This window comes from Phlebotomus papatasi, chromosome 1 (assembly GCF_024763615.1).
Source record: "Phlebotomus papatasi isolate M1 chromosome 1, Ppap_2.1, whole genome shotgun sequence".
Lineage (NCBI taxonomy): Eukaryota > Metazoa > Arthropoda > Insecta > Diptera > Psychodidae > Phlebotomus > Phlebotomus papatasi.
In genome coordinates, this window is record NC_077222.1 from 74,330,686 (window position 1) to 74,355,391 (window position 24,706).

Here is a 24,706-nt window from a genome sequence, read left to right on the forward strand (position 1 = left end):
GGGAATTTTTGGGCATCTAGTTGAAAAAATACATTTCCTGCAACAGTGCATGTTTCAGTACTTTTCGCCACTTTGTAAACACTTTTTCGCCACTGTGTAAGCACTTTTTCGCCACTTGTTTTTAATTGATTTTTAAGAAACAGCAGCTTTCGAAAACCCGCAAAAGTACATTGCACAGTACTTTTCTTATTTAACACCGATATTAGACAATTATTAGAGTATTTCGAATGATTTTTTGCACATTTTTTGTTTGCGACAAAAATCAATTGACAATTACGTCTGTTTCAACTAAATTCCGCGAGGTGCGCCACTTGTAAAATGCTTGGAAAAATGAGTGGCGAAAAGTACTTACACAACCGAAAAAAGTAAGCCCTATTTCACCACATCCGTATTTCTTTATTTTTTTGGAAAACATTATTAAATAATTATATTAGAGCGAAGCTTAGTTAATAACAAAGTGACTTTCAGTGAAAAAATATCAAATACTGTACTGCAAAAACATAAAATATTGCAAGACAATTTGTCTGAACGTTCACAAGTTTATTAAGAACTCCATATTTTTTTGGTGACTGTTCACCTTGTCGACAATTTCTTCAATTAACTTGCAAATAATCTAGTCGGTGGAGCACCAGTTATGGTTTTCTGATCCGTTGGACTAGAGGTTACGAAGTAATAGTCATTTCGTAGTTCCATGAGCTCATAATTCCCTGAAAAAGTGATTTTATTTGTAGGTGGCGAAAAAGTGCTTACTGGCGAAAAAGTACTGACTCTACCCTATATGAAAAAAGTTGATTTAGATTTGGCACTGATACTAAGATCTATCATATTTTCAACTGTCTCACAAAATCTTTGAAAACTTCATAATTTTCCAACAATTCATCCAAAACATTAAATGTGAAAATTTCTCTGCTTTAATGCGAATATGACATGACTGTGGGTAAATGCAAATAAGTTCTCTCTCGGCAAATATTTACCCCTTTTTACCCCATTGTCATCTACCGAGGCTTCAAAAGTGTTTGCTCATTGCACAAAAAAATCTAATTAAGATTATTTTCCGTAATGGAAGAAAAACAAAAAAAAATGAAAAGAAAATGCCTCATTAAAATACATATTTTTAATTGAAATCAAAACGGTGCTATCACTCGTTAGATAACAATTGACCCCAGGGAACATCAAAATCTCCCCAAGCCACATGATTAACGGACACATCGAAGGCGAGTGAAAGGTATAAAGCCTTTGGACACTCATCCAGGCACTGCCAGTCATTTTCAATCCGTTCTCGGGAAGAGTGTCTCTCAGTTATTTGTGCTAAAAGCAGTGCTAGGAAAAATGTCCAAAAGTGCGTTGGAGAATTTGCAATAAAATGACTAATTTTGAGAAAGTGTTGTAATTTTCATTTCTCTACAGATCTTCGTTTGATCCTCATTCAGCACCGTACTGCCGGTGATGTGAAGGAGGACAATGTGACCTATGTCATGGGTAAGATCCGGGCGGCTGTAGCCGATGAGAAGAGGACTTCAGTGCCCATTCTAGTGGTTCTGCCTGAACTCTTCAACTCACCCTATGGTCCTCAGTTCTTCGATAAGTACGCTGAGCTGATTCCCGATGGTTACACCAGCAAAGCCCTCTCAGCAATTGCTAAGGAGCTGGGTATCTACATCATCGGTGGATCATATCCTGAGCGAGACCCTCAGAATCCCAAGACACTCTACAACACTTGTACAGTGTGGGGACCAAAGGGTGAACTTCTCGCTAAACACAGGAAAGTACATCTCTATGACATTGAAGTGCCCAACAAGGTCACATTCAAAGAGTCCACAGCAATGACTCCTGGGAAGAATTACACCATCGTGGAAATTGGTCCAGCCAAGATTGGAATTGGTGAGTAATACAATAAGCTAACTGATCAGTTCATATGGATCATAGGGATTAATATTTTGTATTAAAAAAATTAACGGGGTAAATGAACAATATATCGATTGATTTACGACATATTAAGTGCGTCTATTTATTTATTTTTGTTGGATAAGTAAAACAGATAAGTTTTATATAGATTCAGCAAGATTTAGTTTCAAAAAATTATCTAATATATATTGAAAGAATGTATTCACATTGAACTAAAGATTTTATTATTAAATTTAGGCAATTATTTAATCGGTTCAATTAACCGCTTGACAATGAATAGTTCAGAGTTACCCAAAGACGACTAAATTAATTTTCATAAAGCAAACGATAAAATATTTTGTATTTCTCAAAAATATACTTTAAACAAGGGGGAGATATTAGGGTCGGAAGTGGTGTACAGCTGAAAATGAAGTGCTTGGAAGTGTTTGGAAGTGGGAGTACTCGAATATAACGTCTTTTCTGTCTAACTCCGTATTCTTCAGACAACGTTACTTTTAGTTGAGATTTTTAATTCGAGCGACAGTATAATTTGGAAAGCTTTGTTGAAATTTTCAAGTTCGGTTATGACAATGACATTTATTGTACAGTGCTGTCTCTCTGCACAGTTTGCGTACTTTTTTTGACAGTTCTCTCTCTGAATATGCAAAACTTTTTTTGAAATTCCCAACGGTTTTTTTCTTTCTTTTAATAAATTATCATTTTTTTATTGTTCCAGAATTTCCTGTGTTATTTTAAGAATAATATGAGACAGAAAAAATCAAATTGAGAAAATTTGATTTTTTTGTTTTTGATTTGATTTTTGATTTGATTGAGAATTTGATTGAGAAAAAAAACAAGAAAAATTAGTTACCAAGAAAATAATTTTCTTTATTACTTTGTCAAAATGTAAACAAATTGATTTTGAATGCAACCGACACAAAAGCTGTGCATATAGAGAGTGTGCATATAGAGAGACAGCACTGTAGCTTGATTTGTGTCGTAATTTTTCCGAGGAAATATTCAGTTGAATTATGATTTTCCTGAATTTTTACAGGAATTTGAAATCCTTTACAAAACTTCAAAAACCTTTACAAAATGAGGAACGAAAGGTGTATTTGTAATATTTCATTTTAGACTAATTTTGGAAAGATTTATCTGGTGGAGTTCCATTAAAAAAAAAGAAACATTTAGGGGGTTTATTTAAATCGTGTCTTTGCTCTAAGATCTATCTCGATCTATCCTTCGAAATATCAATTCCATTTTAAACAATCTCTGTCTCTAATATTGATGGCTAGTGAAAGAAAATTTGTGGATAACATTTAAAGAGATTGTTAAATGGAAAACAATAACTTAGATCAGGGATAAGACATTTCCTATGTTTCCCATATGTTACTAGCGAGACGAAAAACTTTTGAGTTTATTAACTGTTTTCTGTCATTGTAGAATAAATTAACAAAAACTACTAATACAAAATAAAAGCCAATTTAATAATGAAGAGGCAACCGAAAACCCTAAATTGGCAACTTACGTAGTTTTGGAGATATCTCGTGAAATGTGTACGAAAACAGGGAAAAAATACACTAAAACCGGTCGCATTTTTCAGAGGTAATGTCACCCCCCTGACTCAGATCGTATTTTGCTATTTAGAAAAGCCTGGATATGTTTAACAGCTCAATACATTCTTTCACTGAAAGGAATAAGGGGAACTTAATAAAAAGTTAACATACTTCTGAAGTGCTGAAGTAGTTGTTGCACTCTTACTTTTGGACTTTTTAGCACAATTTCAATAATTACAAATGACAATACATTTTTTTTTAAATACTTTCCAAAAGTATCTTCACTGGTATCTTAGAAAAATTCAAAATATGTTGATACCCCTTCGTAAAATGTAGTTAATATTAAAAAATACAAGAATATCTGGCACTAGAAATTCAAAATATAAGGAAAATATATTATATTATATATTTATTATAATATATTTTCATCATATTAAATAAATTATTGATTTCTAAGTATGAGAAGTGCATGAAGTGCAGGAAGTGCTGGAAGTATTTCAACATTTTCAAGAGTGTTGCGAATTTATGGAAGTTTGAAGGCCTCTTCCATACAAATTGTGGAAGTGCCTGGAAGTGGTGTACACATTTTCACCCAAATATCTCCCCCTTGACTTCAAATTTTTCAATGAAAGTAGGGGAAGGCTTTCTGGCTTTGAACACTTTATATTTTCCCCCATATTCCTTTAATGAATTTAACCTATTGTTTTCAGGAAATATCTAGCTATTACTAGTCTGAAATGTATTGCCATGAATATATTAGATTCATTAAAGGAATGCGGAAAAATATGAGGTGTTCGTAGCCAGATTGCGAAGCCTAAAAACCTTCCCCTAATAGCTTCATTTTTATGGACATATTTTTTAAAATTTATTGTCAGTATTCATTCTGTATTTATCTGTATTTAGCGAAATCTTAAAACTTCTTCACAGTAAGAATTTTTATTTCCATGTTTTCCTTTCAAAACAAGGAAATTTGATTTACAAAAAACCCAGAATCATTTTAAGTTTAGAAGAGTATTTATTTAAAATGTTCTAAATTGACTATTTTCTACATTTTTTTTTTTATAAATTTGATTTAAGTTTTCTACTATAATATTTTTTCTAATTGAATTGTTTGGAACGAAGTAATTTTCTAACTAGTTTAATAGATTGCTACATATTATTATCACCATTTTTTCTCGAGCCTTTGTGCAAAAAATATGTATTGAATTTAGAGGGAAATACTTGTAACAGAAACATTGAATATTAAAGTTATGTGAGAATCTAAAAAAAACACCTAATCTATAATATTTTTTTAAACATTCGAATTACAAAAGAATATTATAAAACATCTTTTTTAAAGAATTAAAATTGTCTTCTAATTTTAGATTTATTTTGTATTTTTTTCGAGATATATTCAGCCTTAATCGTAATAAATTACACTAATAAATTCCAACAACCAATTAAAAGGAACAATAGAATTGAGAATAATTGACTAAGAAGCACCAAAGATAGCAATATTTAAATTCGTTTAGAACACAAATTGTATGAGCAATTGAAATTATCGAATTTAGGAATAGGTAAATTTAATAAAAATTTACTCTACCTTCCAGGTATCTGCTTCGACATTGAGTTCGATGAGTTCGCCAGGGTGTACAGAAATGAAGGATGTAACTTCCTCGTCTACCCAGCAGCCTTCCCAATTTACACTGGTGAGCTCCACTGGGAACTTTACCAGAGGGCTCGTGCTGCTGATACCCAAAGCTACGTCACAATGGTATCTGCATCACGTGACTACACCAATCCCTTCGTGAACTGGGGCTACACCACTCTCGTGGATCCCTGGGCGCGTGTGATCAAGAAGGCTGGCGAAGATGAGGAGATCATCAAGGCGGATCTCGGTGAGATGGCAAGAATTTACTGTAAATTTTACTATCTTAACTAAATGTTTGGTATTTTTTGTAGACTTTTCCCTGGCGGACAGTGCCCGTGAGCAGCTCCCTGTGTTCAGGAAACGCAGAACTGACATGTACGAGGTTGTGGCTAAAGTCCCAATCAAGTAAAACTGCTGGAGGATCGAGAATAATTGGCCCAGTCACTATTTGATGTACACACGATACGTTTTTTCCATCAAAGTATCCACAAAACTATCAATTGGATGAATGATTGCTGTAAAGTAGAAGTTGTTCGTTAAATATAAATCTGAGAGATTCTCAAAAAAACATTTCGGTTTTTTTTAAATTCTGAGATAGTCACCAGGAATTGAAACTAATCCCACAGCAGTTGGCACCCATTTCTTTATAGCTCCTTTCTGGTGAGCCATTTTCAACAATTTTCCCGTTCCCCAGCAAATCCTGCAAATAAGTGTGTTGTATAAAAATGATTCCCCCAATTATGGTTCATACCATAAGCTATCCTGCTAATTATCTAAGAAAGTTTTAGCAAAACTCGAGAGATTCATGGGGAATTTTACGAACAATTTTAAAAATTCGATAACTCAGAATATAAAACGAATATGTCGCGAATGGCCAACTTTAGAGAAGAGCGATTTCGATCTGAAATTTTACATGCTGACTATAGAATTTTTAAGGTTTGAAACCCCTATAACTTTGAGAATAATTAACTTTCCGGTATAATATTCACAGGGATGGTAGAGGTAGAGGGTGTCAAGTAGTACCCGAAAAGCAAAAAAAAAAAAAACGAATTTTGCAAAACATCGATTTAAGGGGAAGTGGGGCACCTTTGAAAATGGGATTTTTCACCTATTTTTAAATAAAATTAAGCCTTATCGTAACATAATTTAGGTGTACAAATAGATCGGCAAGCTAAATTACCTTGTGATATGGCTCAATTCCATTTTAATATAGGAGAAAAATCCCAATTTCAAAGGTACCCCACTTTCAAAGGTGCCCCACTTCCCCCCTATTCGACTTATATTCTGACCATTCGAATTTATTATTCAAATATGTAAAATTCAAAAAAATTACGCTAGTGTGATACAAAGGATACAAACAATCGCAAAAAAAACAATAAAAAATTTTACTAAAAGCTTGAGAACTCATAAAATCAAGAAAAGGGGAGGGTAGGGTAGTTGATGCATGCAATATTTATAGAAAGCTACAGCCACAGTAGTCTGAGCAGTTGATTGGTAAAAAATGTTAATTGGAAAACATTTAAAGAGTAGGAAAATCTGGGACAAAATGTGACAGAAAAGTAGATGTTTTATTTCTTTACGAGATGTTTGAATTTTTTTTCTATAGAATATAATATGATCTAATCATCTCCAGGTTAAGATGTTCATGATGGCTGAACTATGTATAAGTAATGCTCAAGACAGACTTACAACTTAAGCTTGGAGACAGCTCAGTAGGAAACTGATGGGAATATTGTCTAATCAATATTTTGATTATAATTAAGGATTGCCGTCTCTCAGCTTAACCCTTTAAGGACGATTGGAACACCGGTGCCCCATAGAGAAAATATTTTTTCCTGGGTATCTCAAGTTACTTTTCTAATGTATGTACGTAATCGTAAAGTAAAAGGTTGTGGGAATATAGAATATTTTTTGCAAATCTCCAGCTATTTGCTCTTATAGAGTAAATATTTAAACTCAAAAGTGTCTAATTTTCATTTATCGAATTGACAAATGATTTTTATTTATATTTCCAATTTTTTTAAGCAAAAACCTCGTGGTATTAAAAAGCACAATAACATAATATTTCTCATTAGATTAAAAATTGTAATTCATTGGTGTTATCAGAAAAAGTACTTAATTCTTGGACATTTTTTGTCCATATCCTTACAAAACATACATCGAAACAGACTATGTTAGGTTTTCCAGTGTTAAAGTAAGACGATTCATTGATTTTGAAAAGTGTCTCGACCTCAGAGGCTTAAGCCGTAAAGCGGTCTTCGGACTAGAGGTTTAGCCAAGGGGTAACTCATTCCCATTTTTTCTGACAAGGATTTCTGGTTTCTCGGGTTTTGCGATGCGATTTTTGGGTTTCTCGGGTTTCGCGATGCAGAAATTGGGTTTCTCGGGTTTCGCAATGCAGACACTGGGTTTCTCGGGTTTCGCGATGCAATTTTTGGGTTTCTCGGGTTTCGCGATGCAATTCTTGGGTTTCTCAGGTTTCGCGATGCAAAAAGTGGGTTTCTCGGGTTTCGCGAAGCGTTTCTCGGACAATTGACGAGGGTTTCTCAATATGAGTTACCCCTTGGGTTTAGGCCAATTCCCAAAGATCTCAAAATCCTAAATAGCAACCAATTTTATTGCTTTTTCTGAATTTAATAAGTCATTAGTCGGTTATAATCCAATCCTAAGGTAAATTTTTCCAAAAAATACTGATTGTTGAATAATTAGAGCAGTTAAGCCATATGGCTAAGTCTCAGGTCTGAAGCTTGTATAAGTCTGTCCACAACACTTCAAAATTCAAGCACCGAATCTTGTACATTCTTGTATTTTAAAATTTTTCTTTTGCCAAATTTTGCCCCAGGTTCTAATAGTGCCACAATAAGTGAAATATATTTTTATATAGTCAAGGATTAAGGTTTAACTATTTCCATACAAATTCGTCCCTGTTCCGCTCCGTGTAACTGATCCAGTCGAAAGTGGTAATTGTCCAAAAGGTTTTAAGTCACGTTTTTTGGATTGCCCGAAAACTATTGTATTACTTTTAACTCCTAAATTATTTTTAGGCAACTTTTGGATAATTCAATCAAATCAAAAAAATTGTTCAAATCGGTCGTGAACTGTTTAATGGTAAATGATGCAAAAATACTTTTCGTATAATTCAGATATGGAAGTCACAGAGTTCAAGAATTTTACAAAGCGTTGGACAAACTATGGCTTCTTTTATCGGCCTTGGAGCGTAAACAGTAGGAGATATCTAATTTTGATCTTCGGTGACCCATCAATAAGTGAACATTATCTCCAGGGAGCATATTCTGGTATTCGGGAGTTTCTCACGTGAGTACGAAAATCGAGATAAGCGTGTTTTTTTTTTAATAAGATTGACTTGGTTTTTCTTTAGTAAACTTAGTGTGTTTCTCGATTTTTGTACTCATGTGAGAAAGCCCCGAATAGCAGAATATGCCCCAGGCATTTTTTTCTTTTTCCCGAGCCCTGTACAACAATATAAAACTATGCTTTTTGGTTTATTTCGACAACGAATCCTATTTTTTTCATTTCCGAATGTGTTTTGAAGGTAGTCTAGATGAATATTTCGTTACATCTACGGCCGGAAAAAAATTCGATATAAAATTTTCGAGGGTCAAAGTTACTATTTTCAAAGGTAAACTATTAAGTAACTATTTCAAAGGTCCTATTTCTCCTATTTATCAACCAATTTATCTAAATTTGGAGTTTTTGAAAAAGCCTTGAAATTTCTAATCCTGCATCGGAATTAATAGGAAATAGATAGGTAAAGTACTTACAATTGATTTATTTTTCTTGAATATTTTTCAAATTTAATTTGTATTTGTCTAAAAACTTATGACACGGCTAAAGGTCAAACGGTTATAGATATCGATTTTCGGCCTTCGATGCCCCCATAAGTCAATATTATCTAGAACAGTCTTTTTCCTTTTTTGGGTCACTCCCTCTTTCTCTTCCAAGACAATGTTTTTTGGTTGATTTCGAATACGACTTCTAGGTTTTTTTTTGATTGTCTGATAAGGTGTAGGCGAATATTTTGTTCACATATGTCAATAACTTTAAATTATTCCTTCTGTTGATTTTTCAGCGTCAAATTTAAAGGTTTTTTTAAAATTTGTTGCGAGCGCAACATATTTAAATTTAAAACTGTGGAGTGTGTTGCCCTGCTGAGGCGACGAGGGCGCTAGCGACGAGGAGAGGAGGTAGAAAAATCAGCAGCAGCTGATAAGTAAAAGAGCGCCAATCGGTCTCTTTCACCACTGACCGCCGAGGAGGCAACATCAATCACCTCGCCCATCTCCACCAGCCCAATCCCCAGCAGCAACACCATCATCACCACCAAGCATTGAAGCTACTGAAGCCACCGGGAGCCCCCAAGAACACCAAGCCCAGTGCTGAGCTTTCCGGAGTAACCTCTGCTACATCCACCTCTCCCAAATTCCCATCTCAACCTCCGTGGGAGTGTTCTCACCGGAGAACACAGGGGAGTGTGGGACATAGTCCTTGCCCCGAACGTGGGAACTGAAGGAAGGAAGGAACGGAGGGAATAGAAGAGAGGGATAAAAGATTTTTCCCAACATTTTGGCGCCCGACGCAAAAGGAAATCGTGAGTAGATTTTCAAGTTTATCCCATGGTTAATTTGCCGGTTCCCCAGAGTTCATTGACCTCTTATCAGTGCATTTTTGGTGATTTTTGCAACTCATTAGGAGTGAATGCGATTGACCTAACGGTGGGGTAATAAAAAATTTGGCGCGTGGAAGAGAATGTTAATTTGTTACTTGTCGTCGTGTAATTTATTCCGTATAATATTCTTTGTAATTTTCCGTTGGAGATTTTTTTTTCTTTCGTGATTTATATCTCCATTGGGTGTAGTTTTCTGGATTTTTCATCCATTTTCTCTGGAATAGGAGTGTATTAGGATATTTTTCTTTCTTTTTTTCCCTTTTTGGGAGATTTTTTTTTTCTTTTTTCGGCTATTTTTACCCTCTTTTGGGGAGTTCTCTGTTAGAAATGGAGGATTTCAATCCAAAATTTCTCTCAGAAGAACAACTGGATTGGGAATTACAGGCCAGGGGAATTAAATGGCCAGCTTCATTAGAAGAAGCCCGCGATCTTTTAAAGGTTGCTATTGCTGGCGGAAACCCTTTATTTCCCGTTGAAGGCGATGCTAAAAAAATTAGGGATGACACCTTACAAGTTATTAAAAAATTTAGAGAGCAAGTAGGGAATATCGAGGTCCTTTTTTCGAAGCAAGCTGAGATTTTCACAATGTTTCAGCACATCGAAAATAAATTAAAATTCACATCAGACCCTCGAGATCCCAAAAATGCCCTTTATGGTCCTGCTCTTGCTGAACTTGCAAATTTTAGGCAACAGTTCAGGGAACAGTTGAAGAATTATGCTGCCTCGGGAAAAGTGGGGGGTGCTATTCCTCGTCCTGCTTCACCTGTCCAAAAGACTAAACGTCTTAAAAGCCCAAAAAAGTCCCTATTTTCGGACTGTTATGTCCAGGAGAAGAAGAAGGTACCATTTGAGAAGCCCACATCTAAACTTTCTGCCTCCAGTGAGTCCTTTGTCCCAGAATTTCTTAAGCACCCACATCTGAACCTTTCGCAAGACCGTAGGGATACTTTCGACATCCCAAATATTGGATCCACGGTGTCTCAGCCTCAAGATAGGCCCCAATCCCAATTTGTTACGGTTGAGCAATTTAATGTTCAGAATGCTCAAATAAAAGGTCTTGAGAATATCCTGAAAAATATTCAGGATTCGATGGAGCAATTGAGACTCTCATGTGCTGGTAGAAGATCTCGATCCTCCAGCAGATCCAGTTCTGTCCATTCTGGGGAATTTAGGGATTCTCAACCCCAAAATTTGTCACGCCACTACCCGTTTCCTACACCAGCTCCACGTAGATTAAAACCCCTGCAGTTAAAGGACTGGGGAATTAGGTTCTCTGGTGACCGCAAGGGGAAAAAGGCCAAAATCTTCTTGCGGGATGTTGAGAGAATGGCCATGATCCAGGGCGTTTCTCTGCAGGAGGTGGTTTGGTCTATAAGACTCTTACTTTCCGATGGGGCTGAAACGTGGTATGATTCCTTTTCGGAATATCTTTTAAGTTGTACGTGGGAGGAGTTCCGCGAGAAATTTCTAAGTGCTTTTTGCAATCTTGAGAGCGATTTCGCTATTAGGAAGAAAATTGAGGATCGAAAGCAGGGGGTGGGGGAGAATGCAGAAGTCTTTCTTGCATCCATGTTAGCTCTCTTCGAGGAGCTGGATGAAGAAATTTCGGAAGTCGAGAAAGTTCGTCTCATCCGTAGAAATCTCCATTACTCTCTGTCTAATGCTCTTCTTCTATATGAAATCCCAACATTAGCGGAGCTATCCCAAAAATTAAAACTTATTGAGAGGAACCGCTCCTATGCTTTTCTCGATCGTCCCAGAAATGTGCGATTTAATGAGATAGGGAGTTTTCAGGAATCATCCACAAATAATTCAGAGTCCCTGGCCAGGACTTCTGATCAAAGGGGGCGAAGTGGGGGGAACAATTCCTCATCCTGGGGCAATTCCAGGCAATCTGGAAGGGGTGGGGGGAGAAATTCCTCTTCACGTGATAATGGGCGGAATGGGGGGCGAAACACCAATTCTTCCTCAATTCAGAGACAGGGTGGGGGGAGTAACTCATCCAATGGTGCTGAGGGTACTTCTCAATCTTCTAATTCCAATCCTAATTCCAATCTCAATTCCAATTCCAACCCCAATTCACAATCCAGAAAAAATTCTTGTATACATTGTAAGAGCAATTCCCATAATGTTAGAAGTTGCCCAACAAGACCCAAATACCTTTGTTTCAAGTGTGGTAAGATCGGCACTATTTATGGACTTTGTCCAGTTTGTAACCCTCAACAGGGGGAACCCAATGCGACCCAGTAGTAGACAGAGAGTCTGAGGTCGCGGAATCTCCAAAAAACCTCTCTATGGATGATTCCAATGACCAAGATCTCATTTCTTTTGTTGATACCATTAATGTAAATTCAAATACAGTGGGAGATTTAATACAATTTGAGTCAGACAATGAGTCCTTAATTTCGGATGATTCTGTCCCTCTCTCAGAGGTAGAATCCTTTATTATATACCCTAACGGGGAAAATCGTCCCTATATTAAAGTTAAAATTTTTGACATTGAGGAGGCTATGGCTTTATTGGACAGTGGAGCGTCTCAGAGTATATTAGGATGTGGTTGCATGAACTTAGTAAAAATTCTAAAATTAGTCCCAAGAACTTCGAATATCGTTGTGCGTGTAGCCGATGGTTCAACTTATTTATCCACCAAAGTAGTCGATTTAATGATAACTTTCAATGGTAGAACAGAATTGATTCCCACCCTATTAGTCCCTGAAATTTCCATACCCTTTACTTTGGGGATGGATTTTTGGCATGCCTTGGCATACAACCAGTTTTGTTGAATGCACTTTCAACAGACCCTGATTCCCAGGATAATCAAATTCTGCTCTCCCAGTCAGAACGACTGGAGTTAGAAAAATCCATCAAAAACTTTTTAATCACTACTGAGGACTTTTTCGGTTGCACGGATATTTTAAAGCACACGATAGATACTGGTGACAACCCTCCCGTAAGGAAACCATCTTATCCTGTCCCATATCATCTTCTTCCCGCAGTGGATATTGAAATTCAGAGATTGGTTAGGATGGGGGTACTTCGGGAGGTTTCTTTTTCTCCATGGAACTCACCTCCTAATATTCAAATGAAGAACTCGGGCAAAATTAGAATTTGCATTGATGCTCGAGGTTTAAATAAAGTAACAATAAGAGATGCTTATGCTATTCCAAATCTTGAAAGCATTATTAATCGTATAGAAAGCTCCAAATATCTATCATCCATTGATCTGAGTGACGCATTCTTGCAAATTCCGCTCGATGAAGAATCTCAGATCAAAACTAGTTTCGCTATCCCAGGACGAAAGATGTACTGCTACAGAAGAATGCCTTTTGGCTTAGTAAATAGTCCTATGACGATGGCGAGACTGATGGATATAGTTATTGGATGCGACTTAGAGCCCAATGTCTTTTGTTTTCTGGACGATATCATTGTTCTCACTCAAGATTTTGAATCCCATTTGAAAATTTTAAATGAGGTCGCTGGTCGTTTGAAAAAAGCCAATCTTTCCATCAACCTGGAGAAGTCTAAATTCTGTATGTCAGAGTTAGACTATCTGGGGTACACTTTAAGCACTCAGGGTCTAAGTACAAACGATTAGAGACCTGCACGGGTCGGGTTTTAGGGTTTTTTCCAACCCGCACCCGCAGTGAATTTGATCTGTACCCGACCCGACCCGTTGAAATTTAGTGCTATCCGACCCGGCCCGACCCGAAATACAAAAATTAATACCCGTACCCGACCCGACCCGCAAGAAATGTAAATTTATCCGTCTTTTTACATATTAACCCGAAAAACAGTAATACGGTATTCTTGTTTCATTAACACGATTAACAAATTATTTAGACTATTTGGAAAGTAAAACCATTCAATTTACTCAGTAAAATATAAAATTTCATTTTAACAAAAATAAAAACCTAAGATTAACTTTTAAAGAACGAGATGCTTTTTTTCTGACCGAAAATCAACAATAAGAAAGAAAATAATAAACATTTTTTATCTTTATGGATAATAGGGACAAAATAGCCTAAAAATTTAAGTCATTTTTCTCACGATACCAGTAAATAATTTTCACTCTAATGAAATATGTTATATATGAGTAGGGGAAACTGGGGCACCACCAAACACGGGGTACCACCAAACACTAATTATTATTTCTAAATTACTTGGATTATCTCGACCATTTCTTCAGTGGACAAGCATCCCTATAGTGCCTATAAATTCCTATAGGTCTTATACTCTGAACTCGAATATGCGATTGAAAAATCGCACTATTTGGTGGTACCCCAGTTTCCGCTAATTGTGGTTTTTCTATTCCCTTCTATTCAAAAGGATTTTGCTTAAAAAATTGGTAATATAATATATTGTAAATGTCAGCGGAAAATTCTATAACTTTGTTGAGTTCTAATACAATATTTTTAGTGATGATAACTACAAAATTTTCATGGAATTTTTGACTTCGTAGAGTTTTAAAAGGATATTAAAGGAAACACTATTTGAAGATTTTCATGATTTTTGTGCAATATTATGAAAAGACATTAATGGAAAACAAATGACAGAGAATTGGCGTCCTATCACGAAACATCAGCTGTCCAAAATTACAAGCAAAGTGTTCAGAATAACAATCAAGATGTCCATAAAATAGTACTTTTAAGAATGTCTATATTTTTATTCATTTTTTATGCATTAAGAATTATTCAAGAAAACGTTTCAAATGTTTTTAAAGAAAACTTTAGCTGGTAATTACTTTTTTCTTGATCGCTGGGGAAAATCTGAAAAACATGGTTTTGAGAAAAAGCGTTTCCAATTTTCTACTGCCTATCTTTTCTAAGGGTGCGCTCGGCTTCTCAGAGTAATAATTTCAATAATTTTACTTTTTAAAGACGATTGAAACACTAGTTGCCCATAAAGAAAATGGTTTTTCCTGACAATATAAATTTATGCTTTTTGTGAGAATTTTACGAACTTCAGTTTAATGTTAATTGTATTTATGTACAGAAAATCGTCAATTAGAGCAAGTGACACTCAAAAATCATCCAGTTTTTTCTCACTCAGTGGAGATAGGAAAAATTCCTGTCACCACCCAGAATCGAACTGGAGACCTGGGGGCCAATTCTGAAGTTTATTTGCTATGTAGTAAGAGACTACATAGCTTCGTTGAAATGTCTCTGTGTGTGTGAGCCACAGGATGCCGAGCTTTTGCCACTTCAGATTTTACTACCTACGAATACAGGCACTAAAACACTTTGGAAAAAAGATGATACCTTATTGAAATGTATTTTACAGATTCTAATCGAATTAATAGGTTTTTCCGCGATTAAACTGCACAAAACTGTCTTTTGCGGAGCTGTTGTTTTTCATTTAGTCAACAACGAAAACTCGGCGGTGACTGAGACAACTACCGCAATTGACGAAATTCAGTGGAGACATACTGATTGAGACTAAAAATCGCTATTTATTTTCGCGGTAATTATTTGAATTCAAATTGCATCTTTTTTGGGAATGGGTGCATTAATATTGTGGGTGCATTAAATTACCCATTTTCTTCATTTAAAAAAGAAGTAAAATTGAAATAAAAATAATTCCTTTATTTCCTGCAAAATATTTGTAGTATTTGATGATAAATAATTTAATTTCTGGCTATAATCGTTATAAAAAAATCCTAAAAATATCAAGAGAAAAAATAAAACGCTAATTGATAAGTCAAAAACAGTTTCAATTAAATTTAAATTTATTTACAACAAATAGAGATTGATCCTTTTACAAGAACGTGGTACAATAGTTAAATGGAGGCAGAGGGGTAGTTTACGGATAATAGAAAATGCTAAAATTCTGCATTATTTTCAAGAAAAGCTTTATGAAATTTTGCTAATAAATTGACGTTTTTTCTTTAATAAAACTTTTTTAGAGTTAACAAGAATGTGGTCTACGATAATTCGTAATGAGGTGAATTAATTTTTATGGGATAGGACTATTTAATTACTGTTAATTTAATATGCTTGCACTGTACATAGGGAAATTTAGGTATTAAAGCTTTTGCGGGTATTGAGAAAAACAAGGAGAAAAATTATTAAAATTCTATTATAATTTCTTATATCTTTCTTTTTTAACAACTTTAAAAGACAAATTGTTATTTCTAAAGGATTTTTCCTTTAGAAACCTTTCAATTTGAAATTTGAACGCAACATTAAGGCTTAATATAGTTATTTATGCATTCTTTTTATAGCTTTTACTAAAACCATATTATTGAGATTAAAAAACTCTCAAGTTAGAAATAATTTTTCTAATTTCATTTGTATTATTTATCGGAAAATCACAATTTTCAATTAATTGCAAATTTGAGTATTAGTGATTGAATTTTATCTATATTTTCTTTATAAATTATATTTGCATGAGAAAACTAATGCTCCCTCTGTCCCAAAAATGTCGTACATTCTTTCATATAAAATGTATTAGCAAAAGTATGAGTTTTTTCGGGACGGAGGGAGTATTAAAATTAGGCATCGTTCATAAGAAAAGCTTTTTTTTTGGAAAATACTCTATCATTATTTATTGTTTATTGTTTAATATGATATAATGCTTCAGAAAGACAACAAGAATATTGTTATAATATTCTAAAGAGATATTAAAGAGTTCTACTAATTTTTGTGTTAAGAATGTAAGAGTACTTCAGACAAAATGTACGTAGCTTGCAGAATTTTTAGGTCATTTTTTAACAAACCTCGTGGATTAAAAACTTTTTTTTATATTTATACATCTTTATAATTCTTTATTTTCACTAATTATCTTGATTAGTGAACACGAGACCTCAAGTCTTTAAATGTTTAAGTCTTCTAAAGAGGAAAATGAACAAGTTAAAACATCAAAATATTTTATTTATCTTTTTTTTTAATTTAATTTAATCTTCTCTTTCAAAAAAATGAGAATATTCTTGCTCCCTTTTTTGAGTTCGAGCAATAAAATTTAAGAGTGGCACATTTTTAAATAGGCAATCATACATCCATAAAAAATTAATCTTAGAAAAGAAATTTTAAATTCAAATAACAGCGATTCTAAGCTTTCAAACGTTAGATGTAAAGAAATATTCTAATTTTGAGTGGACTTTTGCATACAAAAAATGCAATTTTAAATATGTGGAATTTGTGCATACATTTCATAAAACTTTAATTATTTAGCATTTTTTACATTTACTGAATGTCTTCAACTATATTAAAGACATTTTTGGTCAATTTCAGAGAAATTTTTGCCATCTAGGCATGTCCAAGAGGTGCCTAGATAGAAATTGGCTATGTAGTCTCCTATCTAGTCAGGGGTTGTCGCGTTTTCAATTCGTTAACCAACTTAACGAATCCCAGAGACTAGATAGGGATACGGCAATACTGAAAAATGTGTCTCGACTACACTCATACACATTCACCAGCAGTGTACATGTACAGCTATGTAGTCAGACTACATATATGTAGTCTGACTAGATACGGTCAGAATTGGCCCCCTGGATGGGGAATTCTGTACGCTCTGGCAATGCCATATGACACATTGGTTTCAAATCTTAGGAGTTTTTTCTAAAATGCGATTCTGTAGCCGTGACATTGCCATTTCAGCTCACGTGACATTGTCAGAAGTCACATATTTGAGATTTTTGGCAATTCAAATGACAATAAATTTAGTTAAACAAATCAACTAAGACATACTGTATTTTCATCAAATCATCAAGTAAATGGATTTCATTAAAAATTCAATGAATTGAATTTTTGAACTCATGATATGACAAAAAAAGCTCGAATGGCATTGTCAGGTTTCAAACTCACGCGTGACAATGTCACGAAAATTACAGAATTCTCCTACAGGACTTTCATAGGAATTTCAGGGAAGTTCATTATGGACAAATGTATATTTCACCCTTTAGATCATTGTAGAAGAGACTTGGCGAAAAAGTTGATCCGAAATAAATCGTATGTAAACCAATAAAGAAAATCTGAAACTTATAGTTCCTAATAATAATACCTTTATTTATGAACTTTCCCAAAAGCTATTTTTTCAGAACGCTTATAAAATTTTAAAACCTACTAAATTCTTAAAAATTTTATGCCTAGGCATCTTTATTTTAATAAAATAATGCAAATAAATATTTTTTTCAGAAGATTTTAGAAAAAAAGACGTACTCCCCCGGTCTCGAGTAGAAGGGTACAATTGTCTGGATATATCCCGAAATTCCAGCGGGTACAAGAGCCAAAGTCTTGCACACTCTCCATTTTTATCGAGGAGACGCGCTTTTTAACGGGATGGCGAAATTCGCTTCACACAGAAAACAGACAATAACCAGTAACAATTTTGTCTGGAACTTTCCTGAATTGCCCAGTTAAATTCTTAACTGTCAGTTAAATCAGCATTTATCGTAATTTGCGATAATTTGCGCAATTTGCGATTTTGAGATATATACATATTTGGAATCAGCGTAATTTTGTTTATTAAACGCACTTGTGAAAAAGAAACTTATAAGCCCAATAAAAATTATTTTAAACAAAAATTATCGTAAGTGCCCTTTATTAAGAAAAATTTATCAGAATTTGTCGTAACTTCCATTTTTGGGGAAGTTACGACAAATTTCCATACAAATTTTTCAGTAATCAGCATTTGCCGTAACTTCTTTTGCTCACTTGCGTGGCTTGTAATTTGCAGCAAAATTACAATATTTCTCAATAAAACGTTTACAAACTCTTCCAAATATCGAAAGACAGTGCGAATAGTGTAACATGAAATCATTTTAATTCAATATTTATGAGAAAAAAAAGTGAGAAAAATCCCTACCCATCTGTCATTAATTCAAAACAAAACAAGCGACGTGGCGCACAAAATTTATTCAATAAAACTTATGAAATAAAAGCTTTTAGGGACAGGGATAACAGTATTATTGACTAATTCAGTCAAATAATGGCGCTTATTATCACTAGAATAATTCAAATTGATATAATGCATTTTAGAAAATTGTCGTAACTTCCAGAATCTTCATACATTGGAAGTTACGGCTTTACAAACAATGGAAGTTACGATAAAATATTATTGTGTTTCTTCTAACATATTTCTCAATATTGCAGCTTTTAAATAATTTTTTAAAGATTTTCTCGAGTTAACTTACAGTTTATTAGTGCCACTTTTATTATTTTGACTCAAAAATATCGCATTCGGGGATCATTTTTAAGAAAAATAATATTGAACTGAAAATTTCGTCTCCTAAAAAGTTGTCAAAAGGAAGTTACGACAAATGCTGATTTAACTGACGATATCTCCAGAAGAAACTTTTAGTCCATTACGCCAAGTTTCTGTGATATCTTGAGGTGGAGGCTCTTAAGAAATCTGTAGAATTATTTTATGAAACTTGCTTTTTTCTCAAAAGGTAAAAAGTATGACAACAATCCTTTTAACAAAAATATTTTCCTTGAAATAAGAGTTAGGGCCACTGAAGATCCTAATGAATTGTATTGAATTCGAATTGATACTTAGGGTCGAATAACGCACCATTATCAAGAATTTTTTAACAAGTTCACAGCATAATGGCTTTATGAGAATCTCCAGAGAATTTATCTCGTTTTGCAAGGAGAATATGTCTGTACAGAGGATATGTAATGCTATATGTGATTCTTTTCATGAATTTGAAAGATATTCAAAGATTTGAGGAAAATCTGGAAAAGAGCATGTTTTCTGTCGGTTCGTTTTGTCAAACTTTGTCAAAATAATATAACAATTATATTTGATTATTTCCACGAAAAAAAATGGTCGGATAATTTTTTAAACAATACCCGAAAATTTCGAGATAATTATCCGTGACCCGCCCGACCCGCAGTTTTTATTGATAAAACCCGCCCGACCCGCAAATTTTCGCGGGTACCCGCGGGTCGGGTCGGGTGCGGGTCGGATATGCAGGTCTCTACAAACGATGGTAAAGTCCAAGCCATCTGCAATATTCCTGTCCCTAAAACACCCAAGGCATTACGTCAGTTTCTCGGTATGGCAGGATGGTTCAGGCGTTTCATCCCAAATTTTGCGAGTATTTCGGCTCCTTTAACCGACCTTTTAAAAGGTAATCCTTTAAGGATTGAATGGTCTCCGGAGGCCGACCGTGGCTTTTCGGAATTGAAGCAGCTCCTTGTATCTGCCCCTATTTTAAAACTTCCCGACTATTCTCAACCCTTCATAGTGCGTGCTGACGCTAGTGATGTTGGGGCGGGGGGAGTCCTTGTTCAGGGAGTAGGTAATGAGGAAGGAGTTATTTGCTATATTTCGCGAAAGTTCACGGCGGCTGAGCAGAAGTACTCTACTACGGAAAAAGAAGCCTTGGCTTGTCTATTTTGTCTTCGAAGGTTTTCGCAATTCTTGCTTCATACCAAGTTCACTTTGGAGACAGATCATTCTGCACTCCAGTGGATCTTATCCCAGAAGCAAGCCCGTGGTCGTATAGGAAGATGGTTGTTGGAATTTCAGCAATTTGACTTTGACATAGTCCACCGTCCCGGTAAAAGTAACGTGATAGCTGATTTCCTTTCACGGAACGTTAATACCATTTCGACCCGGGAAGATAAATGGTATGCGTCCCTATATGACCAAGTCTCGAAATCCCCGAGCAGCCTTCCGGAGTATAAATTAGAAGACGGCCGGCTTTACAAGTATATCCGCTATAAAACTCCTTTAGGAACTTATAGTTTTAGGTGGAGATGCTGTGTTCCTAAGGGTGAACGTCAGGCCATTTTGCAGAAATACCATGATGATCCCACTTCGGCACATTTCGGGTTCTTTAAAACCTTCCGCAGAATTACGGAATATTTTTATTGGCCTTGCCTTCGCACAGACGTGCGCAAGTATATCCGTAAATGCGAAACTTGTAAGAAATCTAAGGCTCCGAATTATGATTTAACACCTCCGATGGGTAATCATGTAGTTGCATCACGTCCCTGGGAACATCTATCAGCCGATTTTATCGGACCTTTAGTACCTAGTACTATGGGCCATCGCTTTATCTTGGTCTTGATCGACAAGCTGACCAAGTATGTCCTTTTATATCCTCTTAGAAATTCTACTGCAAACTCTGTTATCAAAATTTTGTCTCAAAATGTCTTCCCACAGTTCGGAGTCCCTCGTGTCCTTCTGACCGATAATGGTAGTAGTTTCAAATCCGCTCAACTTCAGTCCTTTTTGAGAAATTTCGGTGTTGCCCAATGGTTTACCTCAGGGTATACCCCACAAGCCAATCCTACTGAGAGAGCAAATAGGACTATTGTTACTGCTATCAGGTCGTATATAGGGTCTAAACACACAAATTGGCCAAAATATTTAGCCGAAATAGGGATGGCTATGCGATCCTCGGTACACGACACTACACAATTTTCTCCGTATTATTTAAATTTTGGGCAAAATATGATTTCACATGGGGATGAGTATACGCATTCCGATGCTAATACGATTCCATCGATCGAAGAGAGGATAAAGGAGTTAAAATTGGCCAGACAGAAGGCCATGGATAGGTCGAAGAAATGCCATGAGTCGTCTAAAAAGCGATACGATTTACGTAAGAAGCCGGGTAGATTTTCCGTGGATGACGTGGTCTACAGGCGATCCTTTGTGTTGTCTGATGCCAATAAAAAGATTCAGGCGAAATTTTGTCCATGGGTGAAGAGCAAGGTGTTGTCCGTTCACGGACAAACTTACGAGTTGGAAGACCTGAACACTCATCGCAAGGCAGTATTCCACCGTAAGGACATCAAGCCAGGTTAAGGGATTTTTGCCAGCAGGACGGATTATTTTTTTGGCAACAATATCGGCATCGTCACTGGAACTTTCTTTTGTATCTAACGTAACTTGATTTTTGTACGGGTGTATGAGCGGGTAACGTAGAGAGACCATATTATTAATTTTATTTAATTTCTATTTCTTGTGAACGGAGAAATTCATAAGTAGGCCATCGTTCATTATGGATAGACCTAAATTAAAATTATGGTCGTTCGCCTTTAGGTGTTCATTTTGATCGAGATGATTGATACAGATATAGCCCAGCCTTATGCTGAAGCGAACTATGTTCGGCTATTTCAATCATCAAACTGTTATCCCCTTTTAAGACACATTGCTAGCAGTGTCCCTTGGGAATTTAAAGTGAGTAGCACTTCTTGCTGTCACTAGTATTTTGATTCGGTATTTCGTCAAGACGACAAAACCAATCAATTTTTATTGGCCAACACTTTAATTATTTTTCTCCTTCGTCAGTTTTGACGTCACATATAATTTCGGACACCTTAATTCGATTATCTATTTTATTTTACTTTTTTTTCGATTGGGATGCACTGAATTTGGTCGCGATTTGTTTCCCATTTCTCTGCAGTTAGAGGCAGCCACATTTTTCTGATCGGGATGTAGTTTCTCGAGTAAAATTTTATCATGTTCAATATTCGAGGCAATAGGGCAGTGTCGGTGGAAAAAGGGGTTTTCTCTTTGCCCTTCAGGATTTCTCTTTCCCCAACATTGTAATTCGGCTGAGACTCTCCTTCCCGCTTCTACATTTTTACGCGGAATGCTCTTCAGCGGAATAGCTGAAATCCTGATCGGATTATAATGGTGCTGAGGCGGGAGATTTGGGGGGATAAAATCGTGACCATTCGTGTAGAGTAATTCCCTATTAGATCATGTATATTAATGATCCGCCTTGGTGATCGAAATGGGGTGGTCCTTAGTAATAATAATCTTATTCTTTTGAAAGTATTTACACACACTTTAAACTTATAGTTAAGTTATTTCGCTGGCGCTAATAATTAGGTCGGCCTATCGATGCGAAATCCTTAACATTTTTGACTTATAACTATTAATTCTAAATTTTACTTTTTTCTCTCGAAATTGTTACTCTCTAATACTACTCATTTTGTTTTGCTCTACTACTTATTAATTGTTATTGTTATTAATGAGATTTGTTATATTTTGTTTTTTTTGAGATTGTGGCTTATTGCCCCCTGGGGGGTTCGAAATCTTTTTTTTTCTCTTTTTTTTTGGTGACCCCGGGGTGTGTGTTGCGAGCGCAACATATTTAAATTTAAAACTGTGGAGTGTGTTGCCCTGCTGAGGCGACGAGGGCGCTAGCGACGAGGAGAGGAGGTAGAAAAATCAGCAGCAGCTGATAAGTAAAAGAGCGCCAATCGGTCTCTTTCACCACTGACCGCCGAGGAGGCAACATCAATCACCTCGCCCATCTCCACCAGCCCAATCCCCAGCAGCAACACCATCATCACCACCAAGCATTGAAGCTACTGAAGCCACCGGGAGCCCCCAAGAACACCAAGCCCAGTGCTGAGCTTTCCGGAGTAACCTCTGCTACATCCACCTCTCCCAAATTCCCATCTCAACCTCCGTGGGAGTGTTCTCACCGGAGAACACAGGGGAGTGTGGGACATAGTCCTTGCCCCGAACGTGGGAACTGAAGGAAGGAAGGAACGGAGGGAATAGAAGAGAGGGATAAAAGATTTTTCCCAACAAATTAATTCACAGCTAATATTTTTTAATGTTGCTTTTTAAAGTATATCGTGAAAACATCCCAAAATTAGCCAGTTTTCAATATTGGAATAGTTTTCTTTATTTAACAAATAAAGAAAACAAATTTATTTAACAAAACAAATTTATATCCGTAGAAAATTGAAATGAACTCTATGAACAAAAAACGTTTTGCCATCTCTTTTTTTTAAATTAAATATATTCTTAGTTGTATTTATTGAAAAAAAAATGTAAGGCATGTGAAATTGCCCTATCTTCCCCTACCAAATTTGATTGTTAGGGGGGAGGAGGTTTACCTTTCAAAATGGGGCAGCTTTGAAAATGTGATTTTTTCCTATGTTTAAATGGAACTGAGCCAATCTTAGTTTCTCAATCTGTTTGTGCAGCTAAATAATGTCATGATAAAGCTCAATTCTATTTAAAAAAAAATAGGTGAAAAATCCGAATTTCAAAGCTGCCCCACTTTCCCATACACTGACCGAGAAATGTCGCAAGTAAATTTTGAAAAATTTAAAAGAACAACTTTTTATTAGCTAGAGAAAAAATTATCCAATAAATTTGAGATAAGTTTACAATTTTTTACGAAACTCAAGAAACTAGGAATTATATACCCTTGACAGTAAAATAAAGTCACCCCTAAACATCTCCAACATGCATAAAATTAAGTACTGCTATTTTTGGGCAGCAACTGTACCTGTTAATTGTGAATCCGGGAATTATCACAGAAGCCAGCATTTGCCAAATGAAGACATCTCCTGCAGTTATTGCAGCAGCTTTGCTACCTCCGGAAGGCCTCTAAAATGTCCCAAGAAATAATTTTAGATATTTTGCTGGTGTCTATTAAAGGTAAATTAAAGGGATTTAAAGGTGATACCTTGTAAACTTTGACAGTTTTGTCATAAACATCAGCACAGACGTAGCTTACAGCAAGTCCGTAAGAGAGATGAACAAAAATTTTCTTGATGAGCGGCCGGAAAGCCTCCCCAACCTAGGTAGCATCAAGAACTAATGAATATCACAAATCTCATATTTAATTTTAATATATTTACCTCGTTTGAGTAGCCTGGGATGGTGATAAAAAAATAGTAATAAAATGTAAACAAAATTATATAACACACGTGAGAGCTGCGTTTTGAAAATCATTTGAGATTTTACCTAAATAGCGAACAGGAGTGTCGCGGTAGAGATCTTTGTCACTCGAAAAGGACTCTTTGACCATTTTTCCAACATCCTCAAGAGTCATTTTTATGCAATTCACAGGATATACACTTATTTTTATGCGAGAAATCACAATAACTTGCAAATGGAAATCATTCGAGGGTAATTTGACGGTTCACGTGGCGCAGAGAATGTTGCACGCACAGTGCAACAAGGAAGAAACATGAAACTATAATTTCTCGAAATCATGAAACAAATTGCAAGTAGCCGTGT

The 24,706-nt window shown here is 35.6% G+C and overlaps 2 protein-coding genes across 2 annotated transcripts; one reads left to right on the forward strand and one right to left on the reverse strand.

Annotated features, from left to right (window-relative positions):
- The first annotated feature begins 1,197 nt into the window (after nt 1-1,197).
- On the forward strand, nt 1,198-6,116 carry LOC129801978 (omega-amidase NIT2-like). Its single transcript, XM_055847504.1, has 4 exons — nt 1,198-1,339; nt 1,408-1,881; nt 5,030-5,317; nt 5,382-6,116. Exons 1-4 carry the CDS (start codon nt 1,330-1,332, stop codon nt 5,477-5,479), a joined length of 870 nt encoding a protein of 289 aa, XP_055703479.1. The 5' UTR covers nt 1,198-1,329; the 3' UTR covers nt 5,480-6,116.
- LOC129801986 (mitochondrial fission process protein 1) lies at nt 5,145-24,625 on the reverse strand. Its single transcript, XM_055847516.1, has 5 exons — nt 24,431-24,625; nt 24,325-24,338; nt 24,150-24,263; nt 23,970-24,070; nt 5,145-5,770 (listed from the first exon to the last, which is right to left on the reverse strand). The coding sequence occupies exons 1-5, from the start codon at nt 24,516-24,518 to the stop codon at nt 5,653-5,655; spliced, it is 435 nt and encodes a 144-aa protein (XP_055703491.1). The 5' UTR covers nt 24,519-24,625; the 3' UTR covers nt 5,145-5,652.
- Between the last annotated feature and the right edge of the window lie 81 nt (nt 24,626-24,706).

Coding starts and splice junctions, on each gene's coding strand:
- LOC129801978 (XM_055847504.1), top strand. Junction 1,882..5,029: donor TCCAGCCAAGATTGGAATTG/GTGAGTAATACA, acceptor TCTACCTTCCAG/GTATCTGCTTCGACATTGAG. Junction 5,318..5,381: donor GATCATCAAGGCGGATCTCG/GTGAGATGGCAA, acceptor TATTTTTTGTAG/ACTTTTCCCTGGCGGACAGT.
- LOC129801986 (XM_055847516.1), bottom strand. CDS start 24,518: ATGACTCTTGAGGATGTTGGAAAAATGGTCAAAGAGTCCTTTTCGAGT. Junction 24,071..24,149: donor AAACTGTCAAAGTTTACAAG/GTATCACCTTTA, acceptor GGGACATTTTAG/AGGCCTTCCGGAGGTAGCAA. Junction 5,771..23,969: donor CCCGGATTCACAATTAACAG/GTACAGTTGCTG, acceptor ACTTATTTGCAG/GATTTGCTGGGGAACGGGAA.